General features: G+C 45.1%; 1 protein-coding gene across 2 annotated transcripts in view; it reads right to left on the bottom strand.

The window, feature by feature from the left end:
* The window catches only part of ATXN10 (ataxin 10), a 147,862-nt gene extending 124,019 nt beyond the window's left edge, over nucleotides 1-23,843 (bottom strand). The window contains exons 1-3 of one of the 2 annotated variants that reach the window (XM_074326561.1): nucleotides 23,439-23,843; nucleotides 3,159-3,350; nucleotides 1,606-1,688 (exon numbers count right to left, since the gene is read on the bottom strand). In XM_074326561.1, coding sequence (XP_074182662.1) covers nucleotides 1,606-1,688; nucleotides 3,159-3,350; nucleotides 23,439-23,554 — 391 coding nt within the window. In that variant the 5' untranslated portion in view covers nucleotides 23,555-23,843. The remainder of the gene's footprint in view (nucleotides 1-1,605; nucleotides 1,689-3,158; nucleotides 3,351-23,438) is intronic. The other variant, XM_019739234.2, reaches the window with a different exon arrangement.
* Between the last annotated feature and the right edge of the window lie 251 nt (nucleotides 23,844-24,094).

Here is a 24,094-nt window from a genome sequence, read left to right as displayed (position 1 = left end):
TCATTTTTAAATCCCCCAAGCTGAGCACTGAGGCTTCCGTTTTATTTAAAGTGGAGTAACAAATATAACTTTAGAGCATCTCAAAAACACCTTACAACTAAGTCCTATATCCCATCAATTTCTTGAGAAAATTCGAGAAATTACTGTTGTTTAAAAAAACTTAAAGCAAACCCTTTGTAAATTCTTAGATAACATAATTAATTCAAAAAATAATTACGATTCCCAAAGGAAAAATTCTAAATCAAATAGAAAGATGCAGGAATTTTAACGAATAAGTTTTAAATGAAAACACTAAGAAACCACAGAATAGAATGAGAAATAATCCAAGTCAGGCAGCACCACTAACAGCTAACTTAGCCTATTTCACTCTGTGCCTCAGTTTCTATGCCTGTAAAAAGAATATCCCCTCAGTTCTCAATAGCCCTTCCTACAGCAGCCAGTATGTTAACATTAAGAAGGCTTCACTTTATATAGTAAGTATAGGCATTAAGAACTGTATGTAAATCAATTTATAAATCAAATCATTTTAAATATAGGGGGAGGTTTCTCATTTAAAGGAGTATTTGTTGACTTATGCTATACTTTCTTTATTAAAAAGAATTTTTTAAACCTACAATCTAGTACATCTACTTATAAGCTAGATATTTACATTGAGATTTTCTTACTAAATGACGTAGTATTTCATTTCTTAGGCTATAGAGATCATATGTTAAAATTCTATGTTTTGTTTTATATGATATTAAGATAATAACCCTAGTTCAAAGGGGAAGTGTTGATACTAGTAGTTCAAGAACCAAAAACATTCAAAACCGCCTAGAAAAGCTTCCTGGTCTTCAAATTCAGAAGCTTGATTTTTCTCTTAATCCCCATCCACAGCCATTTAACAATCAGAGCTAAATTGCCACTCTGTCACACTATATGTTTGTTTATCTAACAGATGTAATATCTGGCTCTTCCATGGGAATGTAAGAGGTATTCTCTGCTTGGGTCACTGTTCCGATCACACCCCACACCCAGAATGGGGCCTGCCGCATCCTTCCGTACAGAACAACCCTGTGTTACTTTGCTCAGGCCACCATAACAAAGAACCATCAGCTGGGAAGCTTCAACAATCCAAATGTCTTTTCTCACAGCCCTGGAGGCAGGATCTAAGATGAAGGGGTTGGCAGGGCTGGTTCCTCCTGAGGCCTCTGTCCTTGGCCTGTAGATGGCCATCTCCCCGTGTCCTCACCTCCGTGTGTCTGTGTCCTGCTCCTCTTCTTAGATGGACACCAGTCATAGGGGATTTTTAGGTCCCACCCTAGTGACCTCATTTCACCTTAATTATCATTTTAAAGGCTCTATCTCCAAATACAGTTGTGTTCTGGGGTACGAGGAGTTAGCACCTCCACACATGAATCTCAAGGGACACAATTCAGGCCACAAGAGAGGTAAGAAAGGAAGTTACTCCAACTTTCTTTTATGGTAACTCTTTAATATCACTAACAAAGTGTCTTGTATCATGAAATACAGAATATTTGCTTTAATGAATGACATAATACTCAAAGTATTGGTTTTTAAACCTTTTCAAAGATAACAGAATTCATGAATCATTCAGCAAGTTACCTGTCAGCAGGGATTCCTGTTCCACTCGCAGTTCCCGAAAAAGAAGAATCAAATCAGCAGCAACGCCAATTGTATCCAAGTTCCTGTATCAGGTTGTTCAAAAAGACAAAGTTAGATGCCTTCTTTTTCCAAAGCCTGCATTTCAAATGACCGCAAAACAGTGCTGAGATGAGACTGCTGGTGAACAGTTCCTGTGGCAGGAGAACAATGGCCTCCAAAGACGCCCCATCTACTCCCCCAAACCCGTGAATGTTACCTTCCACGGCAAAGGGGCCTTCCCAGTCAGGGGAAACTAAGGCTCCTGAGACAGGAAGAGTATCCTGGCTTATTTGGGTAGGCCTCACGTAACCACAAGGCTCCTTTTCAGAAGGATGCAGATGGTCCGAGTCCAAAGGATTAAACAAGATACTACAAGTCAAGCTCCTGGGACAAAGCCTGCTGCTTAGGGCAGGCTCACCCAATGCTCGTTTCCTTCCTCACCAGGCTGGCAGAGGACAAAGATAGTGGCCAGCCCACAGCCAAAGTTTCTGTTTCGAGGCTCTCCCTTCCCTCCTCCCTCACACCAGGGCCTCCTTGCCTAGAAAGGGACAAAATAAACTGGCCTCTGGCCCACTCTCCCAGCACATAACTAGTCATGTTTTTAAAATGTTAACTATTATTATCAACATTATAATTGTTTCTATCCATTTATCTGCAAGTAGATGGCAGCTTTGGTTTAGAATTAAAGTTCAACAACCCTAGCTTTTCACCCCCTCTCCTTTCATCTTAAAAATCTCATTAATCATATCAAAGCCTCAGGTCTAAGAACTGTCTAGGCAGCGAAGGGCGTCCTTCAAGTGGCTTCTGGACCAGCCCGACTTCCCCCATCACAGCAGTGACAGGGAGGCCTGGGGCTCTATCTACATTCAAGTTCAGGAAAGAAAGGTGAGCGCGTTCTTTGTGGCTTCTGAGTTCATCCGCAGTAAAAAATGTTCATGAAAAAGCAGATTCCATAAAGCCGAAGAGCAAAGGCGCTCAGGTCTGGAGGAGAGAGGCACATGGAAAAGGAAAGAACAGCCATGGTACAGGCACCACGTTATAAGGCCAAGACCGGCGGCAGGGCAGCTTGCCACTTTACACCACCTTAAGGAAATCTGAAGAGAAGTCATCTTAGAAATTTACAAAACATGCTCCCTGTTCAAAGTAAACATGAGGGTAACAAATTAAAACATTTGCAACTAAGACAAGTGAGGTCCAGAGCTGCCTATGCATTTGGGCAGACAGAGTCTAGGATCCAAGATTCAAAAATAAGTTCAAATCACTGCGTTATGGAGAAAACCAAATACCTCAAAACATCTTGTAAATGCAAATGAGAAATCTGAATACCCCGTCACGTTAAGCTCACTCTACTACAAGTATATACCACTTATGCTCAGAGTCTGCCCTGAAGACGTGTCACAACGGCTGACACGCAGATGCCCACAACTTCCTACCAGATGCAGCAACGTGACAGAAGCTGCATGCGCACACAGAAATGGAAGGAACGGCATATGTGGCACTGCAAAGCACACTACCTGATTGAGTTCTGGTTCACGTAACACTCGATGCAAGCGTTTCGCAGACACCGGAAGCACTCTGTAATTAACTGCAGACTGGAGGCCAGCTGCTCCTCTTGGGATGGGTCCCTGCAGGCCAGCTCAACCGCCTGAGAAGACTTCTTCAAGATATCCAGCACTCTTTGGAAGATGGTCCTGGGCGCCGTCTCTCTGAAAGAAGGATCCAGTTGTTACGAAGCAGAAAAGGGTGACCTCCTTTCCCAATGTCCTGTGCAGAACACCCTGGGACTCCTTTCTGTGGGGAGGTGAGCTAGGCCCTCCTCTCCCCTCTCCCTAACTGACAACACAAAATGAAGCGCTACGTGTACTGAGCGCTTCCTCCACACCGGGCACTGTTCTGATCAACCTTTTCCTGTATTGTTGCATTTAATCTGTGCAGCAACTTTATGAAGCCAATACTGTGCTCTCCGCTTTCAAGGTCAGATAACTGACGCAGAGGGGAATTTAAGTGATGGGCCCATAGCCCCGAGGTCATCCAGGCCACAGCTACCATCCCACCCGAAGCAGTCTGACTTTGTTCCCACCCCATAGGACCACCCAAGTCCCAGTGTCAGGTGACTGTTCTGCTTATGGATCTGCCCTTAATATGAACGGAATGTCTGTATTTCATGTTCCAGACAGAGAACAGAGCCATGCCCTCTGTCGCTCTATATGGGCCAACAGCACAACTACGAAAAACAATATTCACAAGAACCACCTAGGAGGCAAATGCACTATCCACTCTCTAGATATAAACACGCTGGCAACACGCGCTGGGAGTGTCGGCGTGTGCCTGTGTGTGTGTGTGTGTGTGTTCGTTTAACTACGTAGATGGGGGTGGGGCCATAGGTAGAGACACTCAGAGACACAGAGAGAAAGCCCTCTCCAACCGACTGTAGGCCCAGGGGCACAGGAACCTGCAGCTGTTCCCACACGCCTCTCACGCCAGGAACACGGTCTGCAGTGGCAATCGTTCCAGAGCTATGAAGACACGCATGTTTTTGTGCAACGTGGCACCTGTATGCAAGTCAATTTCCTCATTCCGTGACTCCCCTAAAGAAACAGCAATCTGTTTTAATGGTAGAAGAAATACTGCTGTGTGGACAATTTAAGAGATTATCGCTGAGTAATTCTAACCATGTGAATCGTCTCCTTTTGCAATCACAGCCCCGTCCATCTTAGCCTTGCACTAAGCCGGACATCCAGGGAGCTGCACATTTGCACAGAACTACCGATAATGTGACCCCCTCCCCAAGCTACCGTGCCGCTCAGGTGCTGGCCCGGACGCCACAAGCCCCTCCCTTCCCGCCTCAAGCTTCAGGACCATGAGCACTTGTACTCCAAGAGGTATGTTTTTATCTTCTGGACAGAGAACACAAACCACACTACTCATCTCCGTCGGGGCCGCTCAGAGGTCTGGGGTCAAATCCACCACCCATTTGTAACACTGAATCCCATGGCAACACTAACCTGATTTTTCCTATCTGCCTTTTTCCCTTCTCACCCATCTCTTCCCTTATCTTTTATTGTATTTATCTGTATTTATTTTTTAAGGTGCTTCTAATTCGTTTTTGGAAAGAGACAGAGTGTAAACTGATCGGTTAAAAATTGGGAAATCTGCATAAAATAAAACAATTTTCCCAGGTCTCCCTGGTCAGCCCTCCCTAAATGTAGTTCATAAAGTTTGGACTCCATGTCACAGTGACTGAGTGACTGAATAAAAAAGGAAAAGTTCGAGGGTACAACATCGATTCTGCCTCAGTAACTGTATAAAACAATTAAGTAAGCCATTTTCAGGGCCAATATGCCATAAAAAGAACATTCATTAACACTCTCAGGAAAGCTTTAAGGAATACTAAAGTAGACATTAATATGCTAAGAAAATACCCATTTTAAAAACATGTCAGAGAATGCCAGGAGTGATCACGATTTATACAACAAATAATAAAATAACTTTATTGTTTCATCTTTCAGTCAAATAAAAATAGAGCTCTACACCTTGAGTAATCTACACTTAAGCCTCCTTTTTCTGGTAAGATGGCTACGAAATGCATGTTTACGCCTATGATAAAGAAGCTGACACAATGTCCTTCAGGTCACCTTTGCAAATTCCCTCTCACCTGGGCATCAGGTCTTCCCTGGTGTCACGCTTTGAAATCTTAATATTCGTTTTACTCAAAATTGACATCTAGCACAGCAAAAACTCTGGAATCAAACTATGGTAGACTAAACAAGATTGGGAAAAGGCACCGTTGTTAGGAAAGGTGAGTAATGAATAGTCCAACTACAGAACAATTAGTAAGTTCATGAACTATCCTGTGAGTAATTCCCAATGTCATATTTTAATTTGTCATATATGCACCACGCCTTTTTCCCTTATTACACTTTTAACCAAAAGAAAATGTTCACCTGAGCTAAAGGCAATCAAAAGGTTCCAAATAACTATCAATAGCTACTAAAGAGGAATCACGGCAGCATCTAACGGACACACAGAATTCGCATAACCCCGAACAATCTGGGATTACGACCACTGGCACTTGCTCTCCCCACGTTGCACATCCATCATTTCCCGAAAGCACCAGGCACTTGGAATCCTGCGTCTGCGCAAATGTACGCCCTCCCCCAGAATGCCCTTTCCATGCATCCCCACCCGCTTCTCGGCCTGGAACAATCTGGCTCCTTCCCTCTCAGCGCGGTGAAACTCCTCTGCTACTCCAGGCAAACCAGCTCCCATCTCCAGGGCACACAGTCCCGAGACTGGAATAACACTCATCCACAGCAGATGCTATCCACTCATCCAGTCTGTCTCCCCAGCTAGTCTATAAATTGCCCCCAAACAGAGACTATCTTATGTTTTCCTTTATTTTTAGGGCCCACAACCGAGAGTCACTAATTGTACATGTTCAATTCAAGTTTAAAACAGTGATGAGACTATTCTCATACTCAGTGTGACACCGGACTGCTTCCCAGCTTGTCATGTGATCCAAACCTCTCCTGAGCATGTGCCCCAGGCACCAGGCCTGATGGGGGCAGTGACATCAGGGCACTTTGCCACAGCAACTGGAGAAATATTGAGGCATTAGCTCAAGTCTTCCATTCCCTTTAAGAAATTCACATATTCTGGACTCAAAACTGGAACACTGTCATAGTTAAAGATGGAAATATCTTATGATCGATATTTCACAAACATCTAATTTCTCCTTCTGTGCTAAATGATACAATGGGTACACGTAAAGGGGGAGGGCGGGGAGAGGAGATGTAACCAGATTATATTTTAAATTTCTTGAGAGCAGAGACAATTTCTTAGATGCCTGTATCCCTCTATAAAAGCCCTTTCCTCTAGAGCCATATAATAAATAGCTATAGATGTTCTTTACCACGTTTTGATACAATATAATACATTAACAACTGTCAGCAGATGAGGACAAAAAAGCTTTTACCAGCAGCAAATGAAATACGATGAAAGCATTTAACTCTCTTCTATACTCTGTACCTTCCACACAGCCTTGAAAAAAAGCTACTTGGCATCACAGAGCCATAGTCCTAATGTACTCTGTCTGCAAAGTCTGCTCACTGTCAAGACAACACAGCTAAATATGTGTAATGATTAATGACAGTGAAATAGCTAGTAAAGATCAGTCAATCGTTCCTATATTACAAATGTTATTAATAATAAAAATTGCTGTCATTTCTGCTTTAACCAAACTAACACAAAATATGCACAAAGACTTTAAAAAGCTTAGTTACTTCAATTCACAGAAGGCAAAAAGTACTTAAGAGGACAATTAAAAGTCAACCGTTAGACATTCCTATTAGATAGGAATGCATACCCTGAAGACAACGTATAAATGAAATGTTACATTACAGAACAACAACAAAAAAAAAAGCAAAAAAAGCCTCTGAATTATACAAAAGGTAGAATTTCATTTCCTTCAAGTTCGAACAGATCTGTAGGTTTCATCTTGGCAAGTGCTATTTGAGAAAAATTAAAGAAAACTACCCGTGATTACATGTAACCGGTTAGATAGGTCTAATATACTATATGTACACACATCTTACAGTGAATTCATCAGGTGGGACCGCCTATTGAAAAGGAAACTAAATGCTAGTCATTGTAATGCTACAGCTAAGACTTTCATACTTGTTAAAAGATTTACTCTAATACCTCAGATTTAATTAAAAACTGGCATATGTGGTTTAGAGTAGTTTAACCACTGTCACTAAGAAAAACTATTAAAATATACACAAGTTCAGAGATTAAAGTAACAATCACTGGTTGTTATTTAAAACCATAAACCCCGCTTACTGATTTGACTGGGCTGGATTGAACAAAAACAGAAAATAAAAACATTTCTATCTCCTACCACCCTGGGGCAAAATTTTGAAATTCATCTTTGCAGATCTCAGAATTCTTTTTCATACTCTTTTCCGCTCCTGTCACATCCAGGCCTGTCAGGCTGTCCCTGCAACCCCAGACACTGTAGTTTGCAGGGCTGGCAAATGTTCTCTGTCAAGGGCCAGAGGAAATTCGCCTCTGAGCGCCTGACAATCTCTCCCAACTTCTCACCCCCTCCGCTGTAATACAAAAGCAGCCACGGGCAACACCTAAACAAGCTAATGGCTATGTTCTAATAAAACTTTTTATGGGCACTGGCATTTAAAATCCATCTAATTTTCTTGGGTCACGAAATTTTATTTATTTTCCCCAACCATTTATAAATGTAAAAACCATTCTTCACTCAAAGACTATTGGAAAAAAATAGGTGATGGATCAGATTTGGCCCAGGGACCATGGTTTGGCGACTCCCGCTTTAAAGGGTTCCAAACATATCAGTCTCCTCTTCACCCCCAAAGCATCGCATGCTTCCCCATTACCCACTGTCCTCACCAGTCAAAATTCACCTCTCAGAACAAAGAATCTCAAATGTACTGTGAGAAGTGAAAGAAGCTAAGAGAAGGTGAAATTGCACAGAGGTGGAAAAATAAACCACTGGATAGAGCGTCCAGAAACAGAACTGTGAGTGTAGAGAAACTTGATAAATGACAGTGCTCGCACAAAATGTCTGTAGGGGAAGGCTGGACTGTTCCAGAAGAGGTGCCGTAACAACTGTCATCCACATGGGAAAAAACTGAATTGGATCCTTACTTATAACCCTACTAAAAAAGTAACTCCAGATGGATTTAGGAGTAATATGGTAGGCAGAACTATAAAACGCTGGAAGAAAATGTACTGTTTCCCCGAAAATAAGACCTAGCTGGACAATCAGCTCTAACGTGTCTTCTGGAGCAAAATTAATATAAGACCTGGTCTTGTTTTACTATAAAACCGGGTATAATATAATATATAATATTATAAATATAATTCATATAATGTATAATATAATATAATATGATATAATAAATATAATACCGGGTCTTATTTTACTATAAGACTGGGTATAATATAAGACCGGATCTTGTGTTAATTTTTTCTCCAAAAGACGCATTAGAGCTGATTATCCGTCTAGGTCTTACTTTCGGGGCAACACGGTATGGAGAATGTCTTTTTATTCTCAGGTAGAGAAAGATTTGGTGTGTAAGACTTATTAAGAACCTTATTTAAAAAGTGGCATTTGAGCACAGAACTGAAGAAGGAAGCAAATTATGCACCTTCCTGGGAGAAGAGCGAGGATGGAGGTGAAGGCATAGCTGGTAGTCAGGAAGTGGGGGCTAGCCTGGAAGAAACCCAACGAGCGAAGGGAGTCAGAGGTCAGAGGGAGACAAACTGCGCAGGCTCCACAGGCCAAGGCCACCGAAAGGACTTCAGCTGTCACCCTGCTGTGATGGATGACAAGGAGGCATCTGGGTAGAGGAGTGCTATCCCTGACTTTCATTTTTAAAGGGTCCCCCTGGCTGCTCTGTAAAGAACTGATCAAAACAGGAGAAGAGAAGACACCAGTGGGGACTCTCTTCTTGGAAAGAAGTGGTGGCAGCAGACATGGTTAAGCAGAGATGCGATTCTGAACATATTTAGAAGATAGTCAATCAGATCTGATAATAAGTACTACGAAAGACAACTGAGAAAGGGGAGTCAAGGGGGACTCCACACTTTGGCCTGAGCAATACATGGACAGAGGTATTTGCTGTTTCCTGCCATGGAGAAGACTGCCATGAAGATATTTGGAGAATGGGGGACTTAGGAGTTCAGTTGGAGATTTGGTAAATTTGAGGTGCCGATTAGAAATACAAGTGGAAAAATGGAGAAGGCAGATAAACAGACAAGTCTGGAGACAAGTCCAGCTGGAGAAAAACGTTGGGAGTCACCAGCAAATGCAAAGTATTAAAGCCGCAACACTGAATGACATCACGTGGAAGCAAGTACAGGGGGCAAGAGGCCTGAGACCTGAGCTCCGGGACCTGAGAAAGAGCAGCCAGGAAGGTAGAAGCCGAGTCAGAAAGGGGTGGTGTTCTGGAAGCCAGTGAAGAAGGTGTTTCCGGGAAAAAGGAGGGATGAACGAGAGCAAATGCAGCGCACAGGTCAAGTAAGACAGGGTGCGATGCAGACCCCTGGATGCAGCAACGCAGAACGGGGTCAAGGGGAAACGGGCGGGGGGAGGGGGCTAGTCTTAGGGTAACATAATGAGAATAATGCAATAGAAAGGGCAAAACTGATGATTTAAGGAAAAGACCGAGACAGCAGAGAATTTTTGGAGCAATGCATGCAAAAAGCAGTGGAATAGAGTGCAGACCTGAGGGGAGCTGGCATTTGGAGGAGGACAGTCCGTCCACAGGACCAGAGGGAGGGCACAGATACAGGCAGAGACACACGGAGGTGAGGAGAGGGTGCTGGGAGTTCCTGGACACTGTCCTCTGGTTGTTCCTTTCTTCTCAGTATAATAGGAAGCTGCGAAGAGGATGAAGGAGAGGCAATGGAGACTCAGGGAGAGCGAAAGGCACAAAACTGTTAAGTAGGGAAGCAAGGGGCTGTGTGCACCAGGGAGATACAGCAGGATTGCCAGGCAGCACTAAACGCCTACCAAGGTTAGCGATCTTCAATGTAAAGAAAGAGCAGTTGGTTTCAAGTTTTTCCCCAGCCTCATTCAGTTATTTGGGCGTGGGCGCAAAGGAAGCAGCCAGTTGGATTTAACTACAGCTGGAGTGTAAAAAGGAAAGTATTAAGTGTAACAGAAGAGGCAAGGGGAGGGGCGGCCGGTTAGCTCAGCTGGTTAGAGCGGGTGCTGGTAACACCAAGGTTGCCGGTTCGAGCCCTGCATGGGCTACTGTGAGCTGAACCAAAAAGAGAGAGAGAGAGAGAGAGAGAGAGAGAGAGAGAGAGAGAAGCAGCAAGAGAGTTGAGTTAAGGTGAACTAGAGCTACATTCTTCAAGGAATAAGGTCAGGGACCCACAGATCCCTCATTAAGGGCAACAGAGATTATGTATATTGCATACTCTGATGGCATGAGATGGAGTTATGGAGGAAAAAGGTCAGAAAGTGACAATGCGAGGGAACACCGACCACACCTTCGAGCCAAGCAGCACACTGGATGGAGGAGACAGCCCGCCTTGACCCCCTGGGAATGAACCATATTCCACCATAACAGGAAACCTAGGAGTTTGTCATAGAAATTAGACAATCAGCTTGTGAATTTCTGACAAAAACCCTGCTGAGGTTTCGCTTTGAATGTCACTGAGAATTGATGCCTTTATGCTCCTGAGGTTTCCTATCATGTAATGGGATACGAGTATCTCACCACTTACGTTTTCTTTACCGTCGTCTGATAAAGTTTGGTATCATTCTCTGTGACAGTGATGCCCTAACACTTGGCTTGTGCGTATTCTGTGCCCAGGACTCTTCCTACCCCGTGTATGTGAACTCCTGATGGCCACGATAAGAGGGCTGCGTGCTCACAACTCGCCTCCTCAACGCTGATAGGACTTCTCCAGGCCTGTGGCCGGCAGACCGGTTGACTCAGCCGAGAGTTAGCCCCAGGGTTCCTGTGCCTTTGAGGGAGTGTCCCTGCCCACAGGCAGTGACCAGGCCTCGGCGTCCAGGGACCACTACAAAAGACTGGAAGAATAAAGAGCTGAGAAACGGTCCTAAGGGTACTGCTGGTCACAACTCTAACCTTATTTATTTTGATTTGCTGGCTCAAACTTTTTCCGGTCCACTTGGTCCATTTAGGATAATTGGATGTGAGGGATGGCTCACACTGACCACATCTGTATTTTGAAGCTGAGTCAGAACACCTTACCAAATAGTTCCTTCCATGTGGTAGCCCAGCTCACGGCACACATAAAAATAATGGAAATTGTCATCACTCTAGAAAGTTCTTTTTATAGTGTAACTTAATTGATATTCTCTCTCAACAAAGTTGATCTGAATCATGGTTGAGTCAAGATGATATGGCACCCTTAACGAAGCTGACAATTCGTGTGGGCTTTTTGGGGGTTTTTTGTTTTGCTTTTGGCGTAGTCAAAGGCTCTTGCTGGCCAGAGGCTCAGTAATGTTTGGGGAAAACCTATGTGAACGTGTGTACACAGACGGATAGGTTTATTTTTGTGTTCTGCAGTATGTTGACGTCTAAAGTGCTCAATCTATTCCCTTTCTTTATGGCAGTTAGTCAACGTATTTATACAAGCAATTAGCAATAGCAAGACATTTTCACCACTTGAAATCAGTCATCGTATTTGATAATTTCTCTATCTTCCTCTATGCTCTCACTTTTATATCTAATGACTCCAGAAAACTAAAATAGTCAAGGAAATGACAAAAATGCTACCAGATGCTCACTCTGTGCTGTCTTCAAGTAGGTCCTGAGACTACAGAGGTAACTAAGATTCCTGCCCTCAGGCTGCTGTCATTCTAGTGGCACTGCTGGGTGATTCAGTGACACGTGGAGCTGTTTGAAAGAGGCAGAGTGCCAAAGGGAATAGACGGCAACAGCATGTAGGTCAGAAAAGCCTTCAGGAGGAGATGAAAGGGTAACTAAATCTTGAGGAAAAATTAAGAGTGTGCACAAGCAAAAGAATGAAGACATAAGACATTTATATTTATTAATATAAAAGTAATATTACAGCCCCTGAGCTAGTGCTATTTTGGTGATTCGAAGTGAGCTAAACATAGTCAGTTAAACCCTGAATCAACTATAGCTGCAACACTAGAGCAGAGCAGGGCGCACAGCGCATGCGACGTGATTAAATAAACGAAGGAGCACCATGCTCAACAGAACCAATAGTCTTGGAGTCATCAGCGCAAGCCGACTGGCTCCGTAACAGCACTAGGTGGTTTGTTTCATCACCGCCACGGGCTCAGTTCAGTTCAGCTCAGCATGTACTGAGCACCCAAAATGGACCAGGCGCTGTGCTGGGAAATACCATAAAGAAGCCAGTCCCAGCTCAGAACAAAGACGCCACCAAGCAGGGAGCAAACCATGTAAATTACAAGACTATTTCATTATGAAATAAAAAGTGCAGTGAAGAAGTTACTTTAAGCCTCTCCCCTCCGTTCCAAAAACGTAATCATGTTTATTTTTAAATATTATAAATATACAGCCCAACTTGAAAGCTAGGTAAGTATCTCCATCCACCAAAAATGGGATGGAAATGCTCAGTTGTAACCAGGCCCAAAACCAAAGGGGAGGACGTGTTCAGAAAGGGCAGAGTCCATCTGCAATTCAACCCCGGCAGGGTGACAGGGAACGACAGCCCCTACGCCTCGTGCTGGTTAGAGCTACTCTGGACAACTCAGTGCGAGGTGAGGACGCCCGAGCACTTGACCGGGGAAAGAGCTGCCCCGCGCGGCCCTACGTACGCGTTCTAGGGAAAGCCACGCACCTCCAATGTCACGAGGAAGCCGAGAGGGTCAGCGAGGCCCTGGCCCAAGATGCTGGCCAGCTCGGTGACCAGATACGTGGTCTCCCCACTATCACTGTGACATAAATCACCAACAGCAGATCTTAGGCTAGGGTCACCGGGGAGGTGAGTGCAAGAAAACGCAAAACCATTCCTCGGGGAAGAGTGAGCCCAGAGAGGGAGAAAATATAGCAAATCTCTCACTCTCGTGAGCCAGCGAACTAAAGGTTCAGGAGAAACACTAACCCGAGTCGTTCTCCTCGTGGCTCCCAGTGACCCACCTGCAGAATGCGTGTTCCCAACCCCGCAGCTCTAGACGGTGCTGGCCGGTCCCGGGTCCCAGACACGCACACTTCATCCAGTAGCACGGGAAGCAATCCCGTGTACTTAACCTAGATCCACAGAATGACCACTTTTGGATGCTCAGACCGGTGGACCAGCAGGCACCGGCAGGAGTAAGTGACCCTGTTACCAGAAGACCTGGGGCTGCCGGTAGGAGAGGGGGAAGGAGGAGCAGGTCTGGAGCCCGGGATTTGGGGGGAATGTTGCTTGGTTCTCCCCGGCTAGGCGTAACCGCAAACAGGCCACCGCAGCCACCAGCCTGACGACAGACAGGCAGCCCGGCGGACCCCGTGGCATCAGGGCCCAGCTGAAGCGCTGCCGGGGTGGAGAGGGGAGATGCTTATTACCCGTTACGGCCGCAGGGCAGGCTGCCGCCTGGGGCCGGTACTCGGTACTGAACTCCTGTCCGGGCCTTTCAGACTCCCACCGGGAAGTGTGACTGAGTGGACAGGAACGGGAAGACCAGACTGTGACACGCTCGTGGTGTCTCACTCCACACCCGTGGCCCACCTAATTAATGACCCCGGGGGCGAGTCTCAATCCCTGGGCAACAGGTTACTAGAGGAATGACCCAGCCACGCCTCAGGGCTGCCAGCCGACAGCCTGTTGCCCACAACAGCTACCAGCTCAGTGAGGCATCCTCACAGCGGCGGTCTCTCCTTCCGGCCTAGCTTCCCCTCTCCCACAGTCCTCCTGCTGGGGGTCACTTCTAATTCAATTACTTCACCCAAGTCTTTGCCTCAGATGCTGATTTGGGGGAAAAACAAACTCAGGTACACAAGGAGATGTGTACAAAGGTCTCTGGTGGTGGTTGAATTACCAAAAATTCAAATATCTGACAGTACGAAAGGCAGGTAAATGATGTACCCTTAGGATGGTACACTGATGACAGCTGATGTGACGACCTAGCTCTGAGTGAAAACCAGCGTTCAAAACCATCATGCGAGTAACGATGCAAACCGCAGCGCACACAGCACACATTTATGAGGGAGCGAGGGAGGAAGGAAACACAGGGCACCCCACCATGCCCCCCCTCCTGGTATTCACCCTTATACGATGTGACCCCTCCCGGGCTCCCAGCTCCCGTGACCATTAGAATGCACAGTAGTGAGTGTATGTCATTTCCAAGGTTATGTTATAAAGACACCCCAGCTTCCCTGAGTGCACTCTCTGGGATCATTGGGCTTTGGAACACCCCTGCCCTCATGAGCCTCCCTAGGGAGGGCTCCGCGTGGTAAGGAACGGAAGCTTCTGGGCAAAGCCTCCAGCGGCTGGAATCCCAAGCTTCAGTTCGCGTGGCCTCCAGAGGCGCAGACCTGGGGCTGCAACCCGCTCGAGGGATCAGCTCCCAAATGCTGCCTCATCAGTTGTGTGAAATACTGAATGTCTGTGGTTTCAGGTGTCGACTTGTGGGGTAACCTGTCCTAATACAGGACAGTAACAGTACCGGTGGTGCGGTGGATTCTGGGAGAGCAAGACAAAGTGTTAACCCTTGTTGATTTTGCAAGTGTAGTACTTGTTAGGTAGTTCTATCCATAAAGGCATTCACATCATTATGTATTCGTAGTTTTGATTTGTCAAGAGTTTAGAAATAAGCAAGCCAACAAAACACTAGCATGAAAGCTAATGAAAAGCTTCAATTTCCTTTTTCCTTCGACCATGCAAGCACGGTTTCTAAAATGTCCCTTCCTAAAGCAGTTACTCCACGCAAAATCATCTCCAGGCCTCTGCTCAAGTCGTAACATTATTTTCAAGTATTCCTTTTTATTGGAAATCCTCACAGCTTTTTAGAACTGTTTAATATTTCTAAAAAGCCTTTCTACCAAGGAATCCAAATTTTGGCAAGAAATTACTGCCCATATCTTCTGGGTCTAAAAAAATATTTTCCTTATTCTAAAGTTCCAGAAGCAGTTTCAAAAGCCTACTAAAACAAGGACCTGATCAAGGAATTGAAATGAAATTAAAAACATTATAAGCACTATTTTAAAATATTCAAAATTCCAAGAACTTCCACACATTTCACTTCTTTTCCATTCTGACTCTGACTGGAGCCTGCAATACCAGTGTTTGCTGGGCACCAACTATGCACCAGGGACCATTCTGGACTCTATACAGAGCACACTCTACTGCCTCCACCAACCCTACAAGGTAGGCATTATTATAATACCCATTTTACCAATGCGAAAACTAAGGCTCCGAGAAGTTAAAATATTTGCCATTTCATACAGCGAGGAAGTTGCAATACTTGGATTTTTTGAAACTAAGCCTATGCCTCACAAAAGCCTTGAAATTGCCAAATTTCAAGCCCACTGCCTGAGTCCAAAAAGTTACGGGTATCTCATACAGTACATTTCAGGAGAGAAAAGAGGAGAGGGGAAGAAGCCCCCAAAACACAAATTGTTAAAAAATAAAAAAATAAAAATTTCAGTCACATTGCAAAACAGACCCACAAGGAGCCCTGCATTATTCAGAGGTTCACAAAAAGCTGAGGTAATTGACCCTTCAAGTAAGGCTCTGAAGTCCCAAACAGTGAGATAAGACACGATACCATGGCTAGCCGCGCAACGCAAGATTCCAAAAATGGACAATGAACTGAAATTTCCAGTGCCACATCCGCTATTTGGTTCCCTCATCCTTCCAAGATTACTTCTACTTTTTTCTAGATTTGGTCTCAGGCAATTCACTCATTCACGTATCAGCTCAGCTCCTCTCCGGCTCTGGACACCCAGAGAGCACTGTCTGGCACAGGTGAGAATGTGGAGCAAAACCCCATCAGCTCCCAGTATACTAAAAACATTGGAAAATGCAATGCCCAATTCTCTTCTTCAGCAAATTTTACGATTCAAAAATACTGTTCTACCAGTGATAACTCTCAAATGTGAGCAGAAAAGGCCAGTCCTGTTTCCTTCAAACATGCTGGCTAAGGTTCAGCTCAAATAAGTTTTTTGAAAGTAGAGAGAAGGGTAATAATTTACATGGAGAAAAGAGATATAATTTATAGTGAAATACACAGATTCCAAGTGTTAGTTGAATGAGCTGTGACAAATGCATGCATCCAGACAACCAATACCCCACACAGACATAGCAGGTTTCCTTTACTCCAGAAAATTTCCTCACGCTCCTTTCCAGTGAATCCCAACCTCCTGTGACAACCACTGTTCAGACCTGTGTCATCACTCATGAGCTTTGCAAATTGTAGAACTTCATAAAATAAAATCACACAGTATACACTCTTTGTGCCTGGCTTCTTTCATTCAGAATGCTCCTGAGATTCATCCATGTTGTTGTGTGTATTAGTGGTTCATTCATTTTAATTACCAAGCAGTCTTAGCCATTTTCCCACTGATGGACAGTGGAGTTCTTTCTAGTATTTGGCTATTATCAATAAAGCGGCTATGAGTGTTCTTTTACAAGTCTTGTCGACATACCTTCTTGTTTCCTGTGGGTAAACATCTAGGGTCATGGGCAGGGGTGTTTATAAAAAACTGCCACAATGTCCCAAAGCAGTTGCACCATTTAGCCTCCTCCAGCAATGCATGCGGATTCCTGCTGCTGCATATCCAGGCCACAATTTAGTGCTGTCAGTCATTTAGCAACTTCAGCCATTATGGCGGGTATGATGAGGGCCTATCTCATTATGGTTTTGCTTGTTTGTAACAGCTTTATTGAGATATAATGAATATAGCCTACTATTCACCCATTTAAAGTATGTAATACATTGGATTTTGGTACAGTAAATGCATGTTGTTTTTTTAATTGTGGTAAAATGTATAAAATTGGCCACTTAGACCATTTTTAAGTGTAGAATTCAGTGGCTTTAATTATATTCACAATGTGCAACAATCACCACTATCTAATTCCCAAACTTTTTAAATACCCCAAAGAGAAATTCTACGACCATTAAGCAATACCCCCATCCGTTGCCCCAATCCATAGTAACCTGTAATGTACTGTTTCTATGAATTTGCCCATTCTAAGTACTTCATATAGGTAGAATCATACATATTTGTCCTTTTATGTCTGGATTCTTTCACTTAGCATAACATTTTCAAGGTTCACCCATGTTGTAACATGTATGGGTACTTCATTGCTTTTTATGGCTGAATAATATTCCATTGTATCCCATTTTGTTTACCCACCCCTCTGTTGATGGACACCTGGGTTGTTTCCATCTTTTGGCTATTGTGAATAATGCTACAATGAACATTACTAGCATACAAGCAGGCTATTTGAGTCCTTGTTTTCAATTCTCTTGGGTATACACACCGGGAGATGTGGAATTGCTACATCATGTTCTGTTTAGAAAACCACCAAACTGTTTTCCACAGTAGCTGCACCCTTTTATGTTCCCACCAGCAATGTACAATGTTCCAGTGTCCACACATCCTCACCAACACTTACTTTTCTTTTCTTTCTTCTTTTTTTTCCCTGGGGAGGGGGGGTGGTAATAGCCATCCTGAGGGGCATAAAGTGGTTATCTCATTGTTTTAATTTGCATTTCCTTGATGACTAATGGTGACGACTAATGGTCATGTTTCTTAGCCATTGTTATATCTCCCTTTGCAAAGCATATAATTTTGCCCAATTTTTTAACTGGGTTGTCTTTTTATTATTGAGTTGTAGGGGCTCTTTATATATTTTGAAACAAGTCCTTTGTCAGATGTATGTATTGCAAATGCTTTCTTTCAGTCTATGGCTTACCTTTTCATTTTCATTTCTTTTGATGAGCAGAAGTTTTTCATTTCTATAAAGCCTACTTTGATAAAGTCAATTTTTTTCTTGCATGGTTAGTGTTGTTTGTGTCCTGGATAAGAACACAAAGGTCACAAAGATATTCTGCTCTTTCTTCTGAACACTTTATAGTTTTAGCACTTATGTTTAGGTCTATAACCCATGTTGAAATATTTTTTGTGAATGGTGTAGGTGTGAGCCGAGGTTCACTTTATTCCAATTAGATACTGAGTTATTCCACCACCACTTGTTGAAAGAAATCGTTTTTAGATTGTTTTTGGTTCTGAGCTTGCAAATATCTGCAAAGGGAGGATCCCTGGTAATGGCCTCATTTGTTATGCACAACATTCAACATTCAATAAAAAAAGACAGGACCAAATGACTGAACACCAGGAAGACAAAAAACTGACATTAGAAAGTCATCAAGCATATTATTTAACTATAATATGTTCAAGAAGGAAAATAACAAAATGAATTTCAATAGTGTCATCTATTTTTAAAAATTAAAATTAAATAGAAATTCTGCAATTCAATAACTCAAAAACACAATACATGAAACTAAGCACAACAGATGACAGCAGGTAAGACAGCAGAAAAGATTAGAGAACTAAAGCAGATTAGCAGAAAATTTTCAAATAGAAGCTCAGAGAATGAGAAATACAGAAAGGAGCCTATGAGACATATAAAATATAATGAAAGGTTTAACGTATGTGTAATTGGAGTCCTGGAAGGAAAGAATAAGAGAGAACCAATAGTTGAAGAAATACTGGCTGACAATTTCCCAAACTGATGAAAGACATCAAATTCAAGAAGCATTTTCCAAACAGGATCATTACAAAAAAGCCAAACATCTCTGCCTTCATGGGCCTTCCATTCTGGAAGGAGACAGAATAAATCAGAAACTACTATAACTACATAATATGTGGGAATGTAGTAAGCGCTTTCTAAAAAGAAAAAGGAATATAGAGTTCATAAGGTAAAGGGCTTCAGAAGTATGGAGGGAAATATCTGCACTACTAAACATGATGTACAGAAACTTGAAGGAAGGAAGCAGAAACATGATTTAACTACACACAGACTGAAGAGGAAAAACAAGCCATACAGACAGAACCTTAAAAAAAATTTGTCTACCTGAGTACGGAAGAAAAAGACCAAGCACGCACAATGGGGTAAAAAGCTACACAAATAGAAACAATCGCACAAGAATTTGTTAAGCACCAACAATGATCAGACTCTAGGCTAGACCCAAAGGACACACGGAATGTGATATGCTCACTTTATTCCAGAAGGTTAGCAGATGGAAAAGCAACAAGGTAGCAGTTTCAGTATGAGAATTTATAGAAAGTCATGTCCAAACGTTACATTATTTCAGGACTACTCAAGAACCAGAACATAATGTTCTCTAGGTAAAAAACACAGAGAGCAGCATTATCCAGCAGAACTTCCTGCACTGATGGAAATATTCTAGAGCTACACTACAGGAGGGTAGCCGCCTGCCACATGTGGCAGTGCAGGTGACGAACAGAGTTACTCATGTATTTACTTCTCATTAACCTCAATGGCCACAGGCAGCGAGTGACTGAGTGACTACTACAAGTGAGCTCACTTGGCTCTACATTTTAACACAGGGGGGTCTGCATACATCATAAAGCTAGATGACAGACACACATCATACAGTAACTTAAGGGTTGGGAAACAACACCTCTAGGAAAAGGCCAAAAATAGAATTTGTAATGTATTTATATCTTACTTCATTCCAGAAACAATCTGACATGACTTTCTAAGACTCACAGCATAGCAAGAAAAATCACTTGTTAAATAAATGTTAAAAATGCAGATATGCACATTAAACAAAAGATAGAAAACAAACTTAAAGTTTAAAAAACTACCTTCCACTGAGAATAGTTGAGTAATATCATTAATACTGATATTTTATGACCATAAGAAACGTTTTATGAACTTTAGTGATTCAGATTCTACTCAAGAAGCGGGTGGCAGAATATGGGTTTAATCCAGAGCATAAAGAATTTAGATTGGGATATTAATGATCTATTGCTATTTAATAAATTACCCCAAGACTGGCAGTTTAAAACAGTCCCACTTATGGTCTGGCGCACGTCTGAGGGTCAGGAATCTGGGAGTGGCTGAGTGGGGTGGTTCTGGCCCAGGGTCTCCCGGGAGGCTGCACACGAGGCTGAAGATGGGACTCACTGGATCCACGAGCAGGACGCTCAACTCATGGCTGCAGCCTCCACTCCTCACCACCAGATCTCTCTACAGGGATGCTTGGGTGTCCCCATGACATGGCAGCTGGCTCTGTCAGTGAGCGACCCAAGGAAGAGCAGAGGAAGCTGCGATGCCTTTTATGAATGACCTCGTCTCAGAAGTCACACAGTGCTACTTCTGCCATATTGAAAAGCCAATCACTGAATTCAGCCCCTACCAAAGGGGAGAGGAATTAACTCCCTCCTCCTGAAGGGCAGAGCAGCAAAGAATTTGTGGACAATCTAAAATCGCTGCAACGAGATACGAGAATTGCCTCTCACCTGGGAGTTGGCTAAAAACTGGAATGAGATCCTGGGATCCCTTTTCCTGGAAACCCCAAAATTAGAAGTATCATCTTTTTGGAAGAGCTTCCATTGCTTTTTATAAAACAGGACATGAAACACAATTGGGTTCTCAGGTCACAGCCCAGTTACTTTTCAATAGCACATGCTAAATAAATGGCATCTACTATGCATAAAACACTGTGCTATATGTGTAAGATCCTCACAATAATCCTGCAAAGTGGGCATCGTCATTTTCAAGACGAAAAATAAGAAGTCAGGAGCGAAAAGCCAGGATTTTTGCCCAGGTCGACCTGGTTCCCTAGTCATTGTTGTTTTTTTCACTGTGTGACACTTCCGTTACTTTAGCTACCAGACAGAAGCTTGTTTTGTACCATCGAACATCTAGGAAGGACCACAAAATACATTTTTTTCAGCTAAGATGCGTCTCTTTAGTTCCATCAATTACTTTCTTACTTTCTCCTTAGTCTGTTTCTGGTGTTTTCTACTTGGTACTCTGAGGCCTCACTTTGCTTTACTTTAGGTCCCGTCCAGCTCCTGGCTCCGTGGCCCATCCTGCCTGAGTCCATCTGCATAGGAGGGTTCCTCTCAGAGCAGCTGGACTCCGGTCCAATCCCCACGAGACCCCTCTGAGGGGCAACTAGTGGTTTGTCCAAAGACATACAGAGAAGCAGTGGCAGAACTGGGACCTACAAACCCTCATCAAGAGCTCTCTGCCTCACTGCACAGCTGCCTCCCCATCGCAAGACCTGCACGTACGTCAGTTCACCTTTCCTGCTCTCCAAACTCATGGAACAAGGACACAGCCCAAGAAAAACTGGAGCCAAGTGTGGGAAGCATCTTCATGTCCTCATTCTCCCCAACAATCCAACTGGTCTGAGTCCTGCCCATTCAACCTTGTAAATATTTCTCAATATTTATCTATGCATCCATCCCCACAGACAATATCCTAAATCAGGCACTTTTCTTTCACCTGGGCTTCTGCATCCGCTTCTTAAGTCCCCAGCCTCTAGCCTCACCCTTTCTAACTTATTCCCCACAAAGGCAGCCAGAGAGATCTTTGTAATATGCGCGCAGATCTTACCATGCTGTTCCCTTGAAAGAACCTTCACTAGTTCCCCATTAACTCCTCTCGCAATAGAAGAGAAACGCTTTGTAAAGTGGCTCAGGGTCTTGGATTTTATCCTACAGGTAGGTTATAGAAAGGGGTCTGATGCTTGAATGTCTCCTCTGTACCAGACACCTTCCCTGTGTTATCTCATTTGATCCTCTTAGGCACCCTGCAAATCAGCATCAGGTTCCCCTGCATATACTGTTCTTCCTCATCAGACCTCATCTGTAAGCCGCCAGTTTATCTAAAGGCTTTCACGGCCCTCTGAGGTGTCCAACACATCCAGTCTCCTCCACCCTCCCCATTTCAATTTGTTTACACAGCCATTTCCCTAACACGCGTGAAAAAAAGCGACGTCACGTTCAACTTTGTACCCTCCGCGCCTAGCAAAGAACCTGTGTCATAGTAGGTGCTCAATAAATGGTTGATTAGCGTCTACCATGGTACAGATATGCGGAAGCATTACTCATCAACACATCTCCCAGAAGTGTCCTCTCAGTTAACACACCTCCCAAAAAGCCCAAGGAATAGCGCCCCGAGCGTTTGGCACTCTCTCTGTAGCTCAACACTTCCTGTTATGATTTGAGGTAGAAGCGCTCAGACTAGGTGTCTGGTTAAGGACAAAAGGACCTCCAAGTCCAGCTGTCCCGTTCTATGCTCCCTCTATCTTTTGTATCTACTCCCACGATCTGACTTCCCAGTAGCGGCCTTTTCATTTTCAACTTCATCACCTAGCACAAAACCTGGCACACGGGGAGACCACAAATATACGAAGTAACATCAGCTAACATCTACTTAGTACTGTGTCAGGTATGTACTAAGGATTTAATATGCATAATCTCGTTTAATCCTTGTACCACCCCCACCATGGAGGTACCGTTCAACATTATTCCCATTAAACAGATGAGAAAACTAAGGCCCAGAGACGATTAGAACAAAATCAAACAAACACTGACTGAGAGCATCACATACTTTGCATTTTCACAAGCTTTATTTCATTTGTCCCTCTGTACAATCCAGGAATGGAGTTATGCAGCATATTCCCATTTTCAGACAAGAAATCTAAGGATACTAGAAATCAGCCTGTGACGCACAGCGTGTTAGGCCAGGAACCACATTCCGGTCTGTCAGAGGCCTGGGCACCACCTCACCCGGCTCTCTTGCCCCTCAGTGGTCGAGGCCGAGGCCACTCCTGACCAGGGCTCTTCCACCCGCCACAGAGCGCCGCCCCGCTGCGGAGCACAGCCTGGGCTCCACTGTCAGGTCGCGTGCCAATCCCAGCCCCACCGCGTAGTGACGGGTACTCACGCGACCTGGGACGCGTCTGCCCCGCTAACATACGTGCTGTGCCTCTGGGGCCTTGTCAGTCGGCTCCCTGCCAGCGCCTAGACTAACACCTTGCACCTCACAGAGGCGCCGTCAGCTCGTGCTCCATTAACACAACAGGCAGACGCTTCCGTCCGCCTGGCTTCACACGGGTACTGACGGTGGGGAGCAGGTGTCAGCCCCCCAGGGCACCTCGGGGACCGACGCGGGCGGCGAGTCAGCGGCCTGGGACCCCTGGGCCGACCGCAGAAGCCTCCACCCGCAGCCTTCCCGGGAGATGCAGCGGCCCCCTCCCCGCGCCGCTGCTGCAGCCGGGCCGCCCCGGACACTCGAGCCGCGCGGGCCGTTACCGATTCCGCTGCTCCTTGAAAAGCGCCGTCAGCGCGCGGAGAGCCTCCAGGTCCTGGATGGACGCGGGCATAATGACGCCGGACAGCCGGACGGGCAGCGGCCTGGGCGCCGCCATCTTGCCGATGCGGAGCCGGGAGACAACGACTAGCCGCGGGAGGAGGAGCAGCAGCGGGAGGGAAGCAGGCGAGGGAGGGCGAGCCCCTCACCGCGCGGACCAGGCCGCCGCCTCTGCGCCCTGCAGCCCGCGGCCCAGTCGGGAGAAGGCGAGGGCACGCGCGGAGGCTCGCCCCGGGGAGGGAGGGAGGGAGGACGGCGCCGCGAGAGGAGGGGGCGCAGGCGGAACGCCAGCCCGAGGGGACGGGGCGCGGGCGGAAGTGAGGCCTGAGGGGAGGGGGCGCGAGCGGAAGTCCCGCCCGAGGGGCCGGGGCCTGGGCGGAAGTGCAGCCTTAGGGGAGGGGGCGCGGGCGGAAGTGCCCCTCGAGAGGACGCGGCGCGGGCGGAAGTGCAGCCTGAGCGGAGGGGCTGCCCGCGTAGGTGTGTGCGAGGGGCGGGGAGGGGTGGCCGCGGGGTGTTGGGTGTGAGAGGAGGAGCCTGGGTCCCTGGTTCACCCTGAATGGACAGGGGGCACGGGTCGGGGTCACCTGCGGGGGGAGGG

The sequence above is a fragment of the Rhinolophus sinicus genome, linkage group LG02 (assembly GCF_036562045.2).
Source record: "Rhinolophus sinicus isolate RSC01 linkage group LG02, ASM3656204v1, whole genome shotgun sequence".
NCBI lineage: Eukaryota > Metazoa > Chordata > Mammalia > Chiroptera > Rhinolophidae > Rhinolophus > Rhinolophus sinicus.
The sequence above is the reverse complement of the archived record's forward strand: the minus strand, read 5'-3'. Positions and strand labels throughout refer to the sequence as shown.